General features: G+C 50.8%; 1 protein-coding gene across 4 annotated transcripts; it reads right to left on the reverse strand.

The window, feature by feature from the left end:
• Positions 1–442: 442 nt before the first annotated feature.
• LOC128335025 (F-actin-capping protein subunit alpha-2-like) lies at positions 443–5,948 on the reverse strand. Of its 4 annotated transcripts, none has more exons than XM_053272756.1 (3): positions 5,836–5,948; positions 2,999–3,119; positions 443–1,481 (listed from the first exon to the last, which is right to left on the reverse strand). In XM_053272756.1, exon 3 carries the CDS (start codon positions 1,429–1,431, stop codon positions 556–558), a length of 876 nt encoding a protein of 291 aa, XP_053128731.1. In that variant the 5' UTR covers positions 1,432–1,481; positions 2,999–3,119; positions 5,836–5,948; the 3' UTR covers positions 443–555. The 4 variants fall into 4 exon arrangements, with proteins under 4 accessions (XP_053128731.1, XP_053128733.1, XP_053128732.1 ...); XM_053272758.1 differs by having other exon boundaries at positions 5,859–5,940; XM_053272757.1 differs by lacking the exon at positions 5,836–5,948 and adding an exon at positions 5,633–5,824.
• Positions 5,949–11,544: the final 5,596 nt, after the last annotated feature.

The following is an 11,544-nucleotide window of genomic DNA, read 5'->3' on the forward strand; positions in this document are numbered from 1 at the left end:
GGAATCAGAATTCTTGGAGGTTGTTTCTGATTCTGTTACCAATTTATTTGGCATGTTTCATACACTATTTATAATATAGAAGGTAGTGGGTATATAATGTCAGCTTGAAAAATTGCTTATGACTACAGTTATGGAAAAGGGGGAACATGCCTGATTCCATTACCCTTGGAATTGCCCGACAACCTTACCTAACTCCATTACCCTTCCAGATTCCCTTAGAATTGCCCTAAAACCATACCTGATTCTGTTACCCTTGGAATTGCCCTAAAAACCATAGCATCCTTCCAGTAGTTGTTGCTGGTGTCTACCTTATATCTCCTTTTATACTGTGAGCCCTTTGGGGACAGGGACCCATCTTGTTTATTTTTCTATGCAAACCCCTTTGAGCTTAAAAAGCAGAATGCAAATGTTAGTAGCAGCAACGGTCTTGCTTTCATTGCACCACTCCTTTATTTAATTTGTAACCTTATTTCAAACACTCCATTTCCACTCCCCCCCCCCACGCCCCATGTATTTCTTGCTCTCCACTTCTCCTGCCGGGCGGAAGCTGGCCTTTCACTGGATCACACGCGCCTCCAAGACCTTAGCCGTCGCCACCTTCTCCCAGTCAAGGGTGGTGTGGGTGATGGGCAGTTGCCTCCGAAAGGACTTCAGGTAGGTGCCGTTCATGAGCTGATACTCTTCCATCAGCCCGCCCTGGACGGCGCTCTCCGCCTTCTCCACCAGCTTCACAAAGTCCTGAGCCGTCTGGGCCTCATCCGTAACCAGCAGCGTCTCCTCCACGTCCCGAGCAACGGTCAGGTGAGTGTTGCCGTCCTCAAAGTAATGCGCTTGGACCGTGATGGAGCCAGTCACCGGGGTGGAAGTGGCAACCGGGACCAAGGCGAAAGTCCATTCGGACTTCCACAAGCCGTTCCAGAAGGCCGAGGGCCTGTACCGGTGGCTCTCGATGCAGGCCACAAAGATCTTCCGGATGGCCGTGTCCTTGATGAAGACGCTGCAGACGCCCTCGGGGTAGTGGTTCCTGACATAGGCCTTCAGGGACTCCTGGATGGCCCTTCTCCACAGCTCCCCTTTCTCGTCCTCCTCGGGGTGGGGCTGGAATTCGCCCGCCTTCCTCTTCAGGTGGTCGTACTTGAAGGACACCTGACCCTGCGGGTCCAAGAAGCGATTCTCCTCCAGCTCGTTATGGCGGGTCAGGAGCACTTCGCACTCTTGAGTTCGGATGGGGGTGAAATGGTCCTTGTCGTGGACGGCGCACAGGCTGGCCACTTCCTCGCCCATCACGGCGTCGTCGTCCACCAGCAAGCGCAAGTCGCTGAAGGCTTCGGTGAACTCTCCCGGGGGGGCCTGCTTCAGAAGCCGGCTCACAACCTGGACCTTCTCTGGCCCGCTTAGGGGGTGGTCTCCAGGCGTGTCTTCCTTGGACATGGCGGCCACGCTTGCCAATGAGAAATCTTTGAATTCTAGATGCAGCCCACCTGTAGGCAAAGAAATACCCCAAAGGTTGCTTTAACATTCCTTTGAGCCCTGCTGAAGGGGCAGAGAGGTACCATTTGGTGGTGGCCCTCTTAATTTTAGCAGGGAGAGAGCAACTGCCCCTATCCGACCCAGCACAGCACTTGTCTTACTTTTTCCAATTGTAAGGCCTTTGGAACAGGGGACCATCTTCAGGCCCTCTTGTCTTGGAGACACAGCTCGGGTTGCACCGTCTGTTTGCATCTTCTCTCCTAGTGACCACGAGGGTCACTACCCCTTCAAACTGAGCAAAGAGGCACCTTTTAAAGTGGTGGTTCTCTTATATTGAGCAAGGGGAGAGCAACTGGCCATATCCATCCCCAGCACAGCAACCTTCCAGTGGCTGTTGCTGGTGTTCACCTTATGTTTCTTTTTTAGATTGTGAGTGAGGGGACAGTCTTATTTTTCTATTCTTTATTTTTCTATGTAAATCACTTTGGAAACTTTGTTGAAAAGCAGTACATAGTAGTAGTAGTAGCAGTAGTAGTAACAGCCACCTAATGGCGCAGTGGGGAAATGGCTTGACTAGCAAGCCAGAGGTTGCTGGTTCAAATCCCTGCTGGTATGTTGCCCAGACTATGGGAAACACCTATAGCGGGCAGCAGCGATATAGGAAGATGCTGAAAGGCATCATCTCACACTGCGCGGGAGATGGCAATGGTCAACCCCTCCTGTATTCTACCAAAAGAAAACCACAGGGCTCTGTGGGCACCAGGAGTCGAAATGGACTCAACAGCACACTGTACCTTTAGTAGTAGTGGCATTAGGAGTAGTGATAGTGAGGAAAGGTCTTGCTCTTTAATCCTCACTCTTGTTGTCTCTCTCTCTGCACTGGCTTTCTCTGATGGGTACTCCTTGGGGTCTCTCACTTCCTCCTCCCCCTTCCCTGCTCTGCTCTGCTGCATTTTCCATTCACCAGGTGATGTGGCTTCTTTCTCTCCCTCTCTGCCCTGCACTATGAAGACAGAAAGCTCAGGGGCACAGGCCTTCTATCCAAGCATGTTATTTCCCCAGTAAACCCTACTTGCTTTTGCACCTTACACGTCTGTCCCAAGATACTCTTTAATGGGCTTGCTCTTCTCGCACCCGCTTCACTTGCTCTGCTATAATTGGGGTGCACTAAACTTCTCCCCCTCCAACATCCTGTGCTTGAGAATCGCCTTTCCTAGCTGGGAGAAGGGACCCGGTAGGGGCTCTCTTTTACTGAGCAGAGGGGAAACAACTGTCCCTATTCAGCCCAGCCCAGCATCTCTCCCCTGGCTGCTACTGGTGTCTAGCTCACCTTACTGCTTAGAGTGTGAGTCCTTTGGGGACAGGGAATTGTCACTTTTTTCTTTGTCAACAGCTCTGAGAGCTGTTTCTGCGTCAACAGCTCGTTTTCAGCTCTTTGCTGAAAAGCAGTATATAAACCTCCTCCTCATCATCAATCATCATCATCATCAAACAGAGATCTGTTTGGTACCACACTGCTTTTTCCTACCTGATAGGGAAAGGAAGGGAGGAGGGAAGGAAGCAAGGAAGCAAGGAAGGAACTGGGAACTGGAGACACTGTTCAGAGCTCTGCTTCGGGAGGGCAAAATATCCTGGGCAGGTGCTGATCACTGCAAAAGAGAAACAGAGAGTCTAGCAGGATTTGCTCTTGTTCTGGATCTGACAATATGGAAGCTGAAGCCAAAGGAAAGAAGCAGGGCCATCTGGAAGAGGAACTTCAAGGAAGCAAGATACCTGCAGGGTTCTCCTCGACCTGCAGTCTACCCTTGTACGGGAACACACACCACATATGTATGTCTTCCTTTAGGAAGAGAAAGCGTTGCTGGTCGTCCTCTTGGCTAATCCCCTGTGACTTGTGGTAGTCCGCTTTGCTCAGCAGGGTCTGCCCTGGTTTGCATTTGAATGGGAGACTATGAGTCTGTTGTCACACATGCAGACAAACCCAGGCTAAGGAAGCCAAGCCTGGTCTCGCCCATGCATGAGCACTCTCTTAGACCCATTTTTTCGGATTGTCTGCCAGCTCCGGCTGCTTGCACTGGCGCAGGGCATGGTGAGAGTTCGGGGGGGGGCAGTGCAACATTCCCAGCCCCCACCGACCCTCCAGTTCCCTCCATGCTGCCTGAGGAGGGAGATGCATGTCTGGGCACGCAATCTCCCTGGCCAGACTCTTCACGAGGATTGTCTGTGGGAGAGGCGAGCTTCTGAAGGCCTCCCCTTGCCTAATAGTAGTTACACCCCTGCTGGCTGCATCTCCAATATGGGCTGAGGGAGATTCCTGCCTATAACCTTGGAGAAAACACTGCCAGTCTGTGTAGACAATACTGAGCTAGATGGACCAAGAGTCTGACTCAGTATACGGCAGCTTCCTATGTTCCTATGGACCAGTGAGTGACTGGGTTTGCTGTCATCTGGCCAAACCAGATGCCCAACAGGAGGAGCCCAACTAGAGCTGATGATCCCGCCAGCAATTATGCCACGGATAACATTATTAAATCCGAGAGGTTAGCATACAGCAGAGCTTCTGAGCGGGCTCCGAGATGCTTTCAATCTGAGCTATCTCGCCGCTCGCATTTCTTGTGTTTTGTTTTTAGCAAAGTCTTTAGCAAAATGAACATTTAATGAGCACCTTAATTAGCTCCTCTGCCTAATTAGCTAAGCAGGAGATGCCCAGATCAGAATTTACAAACAGAGCAGAAGTCGGGTGCTTGATCTGCCTCTCGGTGTGAAACCGATCTTGGTTGGAGCCGATCTTTGATGAATCCAACCTACAGGCATGAAAAATGCTAAAATGCCCCCAAGAGATTGACACCGTCTCACTTCCTTGACTGTCCTTTCTTCCAGAGTGGCAAAGTTCAAGAGGAGGGAACCGTCCCCCTCCTTTAGATCCTTTGAACCTGACAGGTAGGAGAGAGAGAAAGATGAAATCCTTCCCCAAGAGGAAGCCACTTAGATTGACAGCAATGCTGCAAGAGAGAGGAGCTCCATTTCCAGAGTGAAGGGACCTCCCCAAAGTCAAGCGGGGAAGAGAAGAGAACGGAGAAATCCATCTTCCCTCAAAGAAATAGCCTTCTCCTCTTAACAGCACTGCCAGATCCAACACTTGAACTATAGGGGGAAAGGTGAGCAGAGATGTGCAAGGAACTGCGGCCGGGCAGTTCGAAGATCTTGGCACTTTAAGGGCGGGGGGAGGGTGCACTTACCCCTCCCGCCACTTTTCCAAAAACCTTTGGGATGGCAGCGTGCTCCCCCTCCGTCCTGTTGCCCTCATCGGCTGGAAGTGGCCAGAAGTACCAGGCACACATGCGTGTGCACACGCATGCATGGCAGGTGGGTGCACACGGACACAATGTGAACGTGCATGCCCCTTACTTCTGGCCAATGAGGGCAATGGAGCGGAAGTATGCTGCCGCCCTGAAGATTTTTGGGAAAATATGGCACCGGTGGGGGGAAAGCGGCGGGAGGGGGAAGAGCACCCTCCCCCCACCCTTAAAGAGCCAAGACCAGGGCTTTCAAACTCCGAACCGGTCCCGGCATTCGAACTGGTTCGGAGGCCTCTAAAATGGCCTCCGAACCGGTTCATGCACATCCCTAGAGGTGAGTGACCCCCAAGTCAGTGCCAGTCCATCCAACAGCAGACCTAGGCGGTTGCCTAAGAGATCAGTTCTTGGAGGGCACCAAAATATGGCACGGTCATATTTTATTCTTTCTTTCTTTTTTGTATTGCACCCCTGAAGGGCTGACTACACAGTGGTGTGAGAATGTCAAATGTCAAATTGCACATTCTGCACCCCAAAACACGCAGTCTTCTCTGCTCAGGGCACCTCAGCCGCCAGAAACAGCTAGTTTCATAAGCGGCACTCCCGCTCTTGAATGTGAATGCCCTGCCTCGGCATCCATTTCCCAGAAGAAATGGTCTCCGGCTGGATTGCCAAACGAACAGCAGCATCATTTCATCTCTGAAGGGTTCAGAGTTTTGCCCCCACAATAGACTGGGGAACTCTCTCCCACTGGATCCTGAAACCAGTGCGGGCCAGTCATTCACTGGTCACCCCTGCAGGCTGGTCATTCAGCTTTGCGGATCAGTAGCCTGCAGAGCTCAAGTTAAAACCAGGGCCCCACACACCTTGGCTGGGGTGTTGGGTTGCGAAAACCAAATTTCACCGAGGGCAGCAAAAACTTGAAGGCTGGCCTTGCTCTCTTGCATGTGGAGAGAAGGAAGAAAAAATCCCCGTATCAGCAGCCTCCACCCTGTTCGTAGTTTTGGGGGCCCCTATCACTTCTCCCTCCTCTGCTGCCCCAGTCCTCTGCATTTCTCTCCATCCTGACCTGCGTCAAACAACGGTTCCAACCTGGCAAATAGCACACCGGGCCCTGGAGAGCGGGGAGAAGAGGCCCCGGAGCCCTGGCCCGCTCCGTTGCTGTTGGACGGTGGAATCCAGGCTTTCAAAATGACAAGTTCTATGTTCCGTAGCAACTGGGAGAGACCAGTCTGGGTTCTGTGAGAGGGGCTCGCCCAGATCATCATCCGCAGCGCTGGGATTCCTTGTAGGGAAGGGATGATACCCAATCAATATGGGTATCAATATGGGGCAGCCTATAGGGCACAGGCCCCCGTGGATTGCTCAGAGCCCCAAATCTCATCCTGCCCCCTCCTTGCTCCATGGCCTCTTCCAGAAAGGAACTGCAGCCATGAAGTCACCTGCACAGAGCCTGGAAGAGACTGCTCGGGTGTATAATTGAGCGAATGGGTTCAAAGAACCCACCCCCAGCTCCTGAGCTCCCCCCCCAGCTCCCCCCCCACCATATTTTCTTCATTATTTCCCTCACTCCAAGGGACTGCCAGGGAGGGGGGATGAACACGGTCCTCCTCTCCCCTAGCGATGTCCCTGAGAGCTCGTACGCTCGCCCTGCTTTCTGCTGCTTGCCCCTTCACAGAAGCTGTATATTAGAGACTTAAAACTATACTGAGCTCGATGGACCAATAGTCTGACTCAGTAGAAGGCGGCTTCCGATGTTCCTAGAAGGTCAAACTAAAATCACAGCCTGGGAGTTCTTTGCACTTGGCTTCAGGCTTCGGGGTAAACATTGAGTGAAGCCACTTCGAAGGACACTCGCGGCATTGAGGGAAGCAGCCCCTCCCTTCTGCTCTCGGTTTTGTTTTGAAACAAGTCCACATGGCATGCACCGTGCTTTCCTTCTAGCCAGTAGGAGAGGGGGAAGAGAGAGCTCCTGCAGAAACAGATCTGCATTTCTGAAGAGAGCAGGCCTCTTATCATGCTAATGAGTCTACGTAAGTGCCTCTCCCTATTGGCTCCAGCGTTTTCAGAAAAAGTAGCTTAAAACCAGCGTTTTAAAAACCCAGACATAGATCGAGATAAGCTAGAATTCATATCACAAAGCCCGGTTTGTGTGTGGAGTGGGTCCAAAAATCTCGAAGGGACTTTGGAGTAAGTTTGGCTGGTGTGTGAACGCACACACTCTCTTCCGAAGGAGATTCGGTGCAGAAGCCCTGGGTGTAAAGCCTCCTGGGGGACCACAAATCACTAGCCACAAATCTAGCCAAGGGAGAACGGTCAGTTTTCAGTCTCCTTCAAATGATTGAGACTGAGGAGCCATGCCAAGCTGTAGCTTTGGGGTAATCACCAAGAAGGCCCCGACCCTCATGCTCGACAAATGAGTTGCAGCAGGCAACAGCATGTGGAGCAGAGCCTTCCCCCTCCCCACCAACCCTCCTATCAAAGTGGGTAGATTCAGCCTGGGGAAGGTTTCAAGCAGCCCCCACCCTGCTCAAAGGACCATGAACCTCCCCCCAAAATGGACCTAGACGGTCAAGTTCAGGCTCCACAATTAAGGTGACCTCCAACTCCCAATGCAATGGTTGTTATGCCAGCTCCAGAGAAAGTTTATTGGCAGTCAATGAACTCCAGACTGCATGAGGAATTCATTACCATGAACATTGCTTCAGTGCATCTTGGGAAATTAACGTGGCCTGTTTTCCTTCAGCACCTTTATTTCTGGTTGGAGACCAGCCAGAAGGCATTGAGGTTGCGAAGGCACCATACAAAATGGCAAGCCATTGCACAGAAAGCGTGGTTTACCACTTCACCTGTTTCTGGTGGTGTTGTTTTTTTAACTTTTCCCTTATGAAGCTTTTAGTGGGTGAGATCTGAGCATTCTCCCAAGTGTGAGAGACGAAAGAGAGGGAGGGAGAGAGGGAGACAGACTGGTTTAGCATTGCAAAAGAGCTGACTGGAACAACTGTAAACCAGCCCCTTAGTAAATCAGCCCTTTAGTGAGTTTGTGTGTTTTCTCTTGTCCCCCTCTGCTCACAGTTTAAAAGAAGGATGTAGCTCGTGCTCCCACTTGGGATATAAAACAGCAGGCTCATCCACACAAACAAGACTAGGGTAGAAGAACCTCTAGTCCTACCCTAGTTTGGGAACTGTGTGTGCTCCCAATGTTTGATCTCGGTCTGTTAAAAACCAGGTCAGAGGTGCCATCCGTGAGCATGTGATATGCAGCTAGGCCGGAGGGCTCCCTCCTGAGACCTGATGTATCCTGGTCTTCAATGAGGTAGGAGGGAAAGCCCCTATTCTTGATTGTGTGAACAAGCCTAGTGTCCAAGGTTTTGAGCTGTTCATGCACGGGGATCTTTGAAATGATAAGTAAATGAATTATACATTTTTAAAGATCCCCGTGCATGGACTGCTCAAAACCTTGGATACTAGGCTTGTTCACATGATCAAGAATAGGGACTTTTCCTCCTACCACCTCCCTAACACCAGTTATGTATGGAAGTCTAAATTTAAAAAAAAGATGGTTTTCATCTTGAGTTGCTGTTTCAAACCACAAAAGTCCATCCACGAATTCCCCAAAAGTGTCTAAATAGAGTCCATGTTCTCTGGAACCCTGTTTGATTGGATTCTTGTCTCTCTTTGGGTGTGTTCACATGATCACAGCAATCCTGGTTAAAGAGTTAACCAAGATAGCTGAGCCCTGCAGAGCTGATTGTGAGAACCCAGAATTTTCAAGCAATCCTGGTCAAACCACAGCGGTTAACCCAGAGAGAGGACCAGATCCTGGTTATAAATCCTGGTAATCTATCTTGGTTAAATGTGGATTAACCGCAGTGGATTGGCCAGAATTGCCTAGAAATTCTGCATTTTCACAGTCAGCTCTGCAACGCTCAGCTATCGAGACTATCTCTTTAATCCGGATTGCTGTGTCTGTGTGAACACAGTCTTAATCTTACAGTTTATGGATAGCGTTAGCTTTCACCCATAACTGCCCTCTCAGAGTCTCAGCATGAGCTCTGGGACTGAAGAAAGCTTCATTTCAAGTATGCACACATCTCATCCTTGCAGCTGTTAAAAGATTCTGCATCAAAGTTTGACCTTTAGGAGGGATCTTTTTTTTATTGCTGCATAGCAAAGAAGTGCCTGCACTGCACAAGGTAAAGACACCTTCTGATTCTGGCAAGTGGGGCAGAGGTATCCTGCCCCTGGGGTCCTGTGTGAGGCTCCCCAGCCCGCCAGCCAAACTGACCTTTCACGTCCCTCCCAGAAACCGCACAGTTCATCAGCAACAACCCCTGACCTTTTCTCCCTGAACAATTTGACTGTTTGCATACATTCTGTGGCATCACAATGGTTCTGCCAGGGAGGTGGGCTGTGGGGGGAAAGACCAAGGGAAGACCATTGCTTGCAGACAATGATCCATTTCCCAAGGGGTATACATAACACATTTGTCATATCAAATGTCAGTAAAATGCCAAAAGTATAGGAACGCTCCCAGAACTGTCACCGTTATGAAACTTAACCCGAGAAAGGTGAGGTGCTGTGGTTTATTTCGGGATGAAGTCATTTTGCTAATTGCACATTTGAAATGGAGTGTAATTAGGGATGGAGAGAGAATGCAATGGCATTGAAGAAAAAATTATTTCTTGGCCACAGAATAGATTAACACCAGGGATCCTTCATTATCCTCTGCCTGTATGAGGCTGGAGGGATAATTACTGATCGGGAAGAGCATACAGTACCTTCATTTATGTGTTTTTAATGCGAATCAGATCACAGAAACGGTGCCTTCTTTGAGGCACTTTTTTTTTTTTACAGCTCTCGAGCTGGCCATTAATGCTGTGCTAAATAACAAGGTTCCAAATAATCAAAATGTTTCCTGAATGGACTTATTTTACATTATTTAAGGCAAGCATGGTAATATGTGGTCATTAAGGAGAGCTGGTCTGGTGGTAGCAAGCAAGAATTGTCCCCTTGGCTAAGCAGGGTCCACCCTGGTTTGCATTTGAATGGGAGGCTACATGCATGAGCACTGTAAGGTATTCCCCACAGGGGATGGGGCTGTTCTGGGAAGAGCATCTGCAGGCTTGCATGCAGAAGGTTCCAAGTTCCCTCTCTGGCATCTCCGAGATAGGGCTGAGAGAGACTCCTGACTGCAACCTTGGAGAAGCCGCTGCCAGTCTGTGTAGTCAATACAGAGCTAGATGGACCAATGGTCCAACTTGATATAAGCCAGCTTCCAGTGTTCCGATATGCAGGGTGCTTTACAAAGAAAAAGAGGAAAGGTTTCTGCCTCAAGGCTCTTACAATCTAGCAAACAGAGACAAGGGTGCCAGAGACCCCCTTGGCTGGGACTGTGGTGTTGTCCACGGAGGAGGACTTTGTGGACACCAGGACCCCCAATCCAGAGCCGGAGACCGGACCCCTCCTTTATTTGGACCTGCCGCCACAGCTCAAGGGAGTGCCTGGGTGAGTCTACTGCTGGGCAAGAGCCCATTCCAGAGCTCCCAGGCTCAGCCCTCGCTGAGGAGCCGCCATCAACTCTTCCAGAGCCCCGGGGACAAATCAACTGTCGAACCCGGGCTCAGAGGCAGCAGCGTGTCTCAGCTTGCAGGCTGGGTCAGGAGAGGCCTCAGGAGGAGGAGACAGGCCAGCAGCGGCTCCTTCCTGGCAGCTCCGTTGCCCCCACCTGAATGAGAGCTGCACTGTCTGCAGGCTGGCCGTTCATCAGGTAGAGCTGTGTGGCTTTGGAAGAGAGATTTGGAGGAAGCCCTCCTCCCTGGGCAAAGAGACACCTTTCTCTCGAAAGGCGACTCTCCGCTTTAGCAGGGGCTGTTCCTATCCAGCCCCAGCACAACCTCAGGGCCGGGCCCTGCTGAGGGCCTGGGGCTCTGACTGATGCCCAGGTCCACACCCTGACACCAGGCCAGGCCCGGTGGACAGCTGCCACCCAGCCCCACACAAGCAGGCCAGAGCCCGAGACATCGGTGGAAACCGGGTCCCAGGGATGAAAGCATCTCCAAATGAAGGTGGGGGTGGGGGGGGACACACTCCACTCATTACCCACCCATTGAAGGCTTCCTCTGACAGATCTCCACGATGCAGACCTTTTTTTTTTTTTTTTTGGACATTTGACAGCTACGATTCAGATCTGTCTTCTCCCGCAGTACTCACTTGGCATGCAGCAGGGATGCATGGCTCTCTGATAAGGAGGTGCCGGTTTCTTCCGCTTTCAGAGCTCTGCAGCCCACTTTCATTCCTCTGCTCTCATCCTTGCCACAAGCTTCGCTCCTCATTTTGCCCACCGAAAGGTCACAGAGAGAGGCTTGGCTCGTTCTCCCTTGCTGCCTCCTAAGCCTGGTGCCCCTTCTTCCCTTGAACGCCTACCTTCCTCGGTGGATGTGGTGCAATCGAAACATTCGTCCAGAGCTTTCTATCCTGTAATTTTTATCCTAGAGCCCATGTTTTCTCCTCTGTGCTCTGTCCATAGCCAGGGCATTCTGACAGTTTCTTTGTAGACAGAGATTTCTATGTAGACAGAGAGTCTCACACAACAATTATATATGGCTGAAAAGCCAGCTAAATATTGCAGTAAATATAGCGTCGTTTCTTGCGGCAGCTCTTAAATCAAGGTCACAAGAACACCCAGGGACACGGGAAATGGCCGTATACTGAGTCAGACCATTGGTACATATAGCTCAGGATTGTCCACCCAGACTGGCAGCGGCTGCTCCAAGGT

The sequence above is a fragment of the Hemicordylus capensis genome, chromosome 10 (genome assembly GCF_027244095.1).
Source record: "Hemicordylus capensis ecotype Gifberg chromosome 10, rHemCap1.1.pri, whole genome shotgun sequence".
NCBI classification, from domain to species: Eukaryota; Metazoa; Chordata; class Lepidosauria; order Squamata; family Cordylidae; genus Hemicordylus; species Hemicordylus capensis.

Bases quoted from the DNA above. Each gene is read 5' to 3' on its own strand.
- LOC128335025 (XM_053272756.1), bottom strand. From the start codon at position 1,431: ATGTCCAAGGAAGACACGCCTGGAGACCACCCCCTAAGCGGGCCAGAG.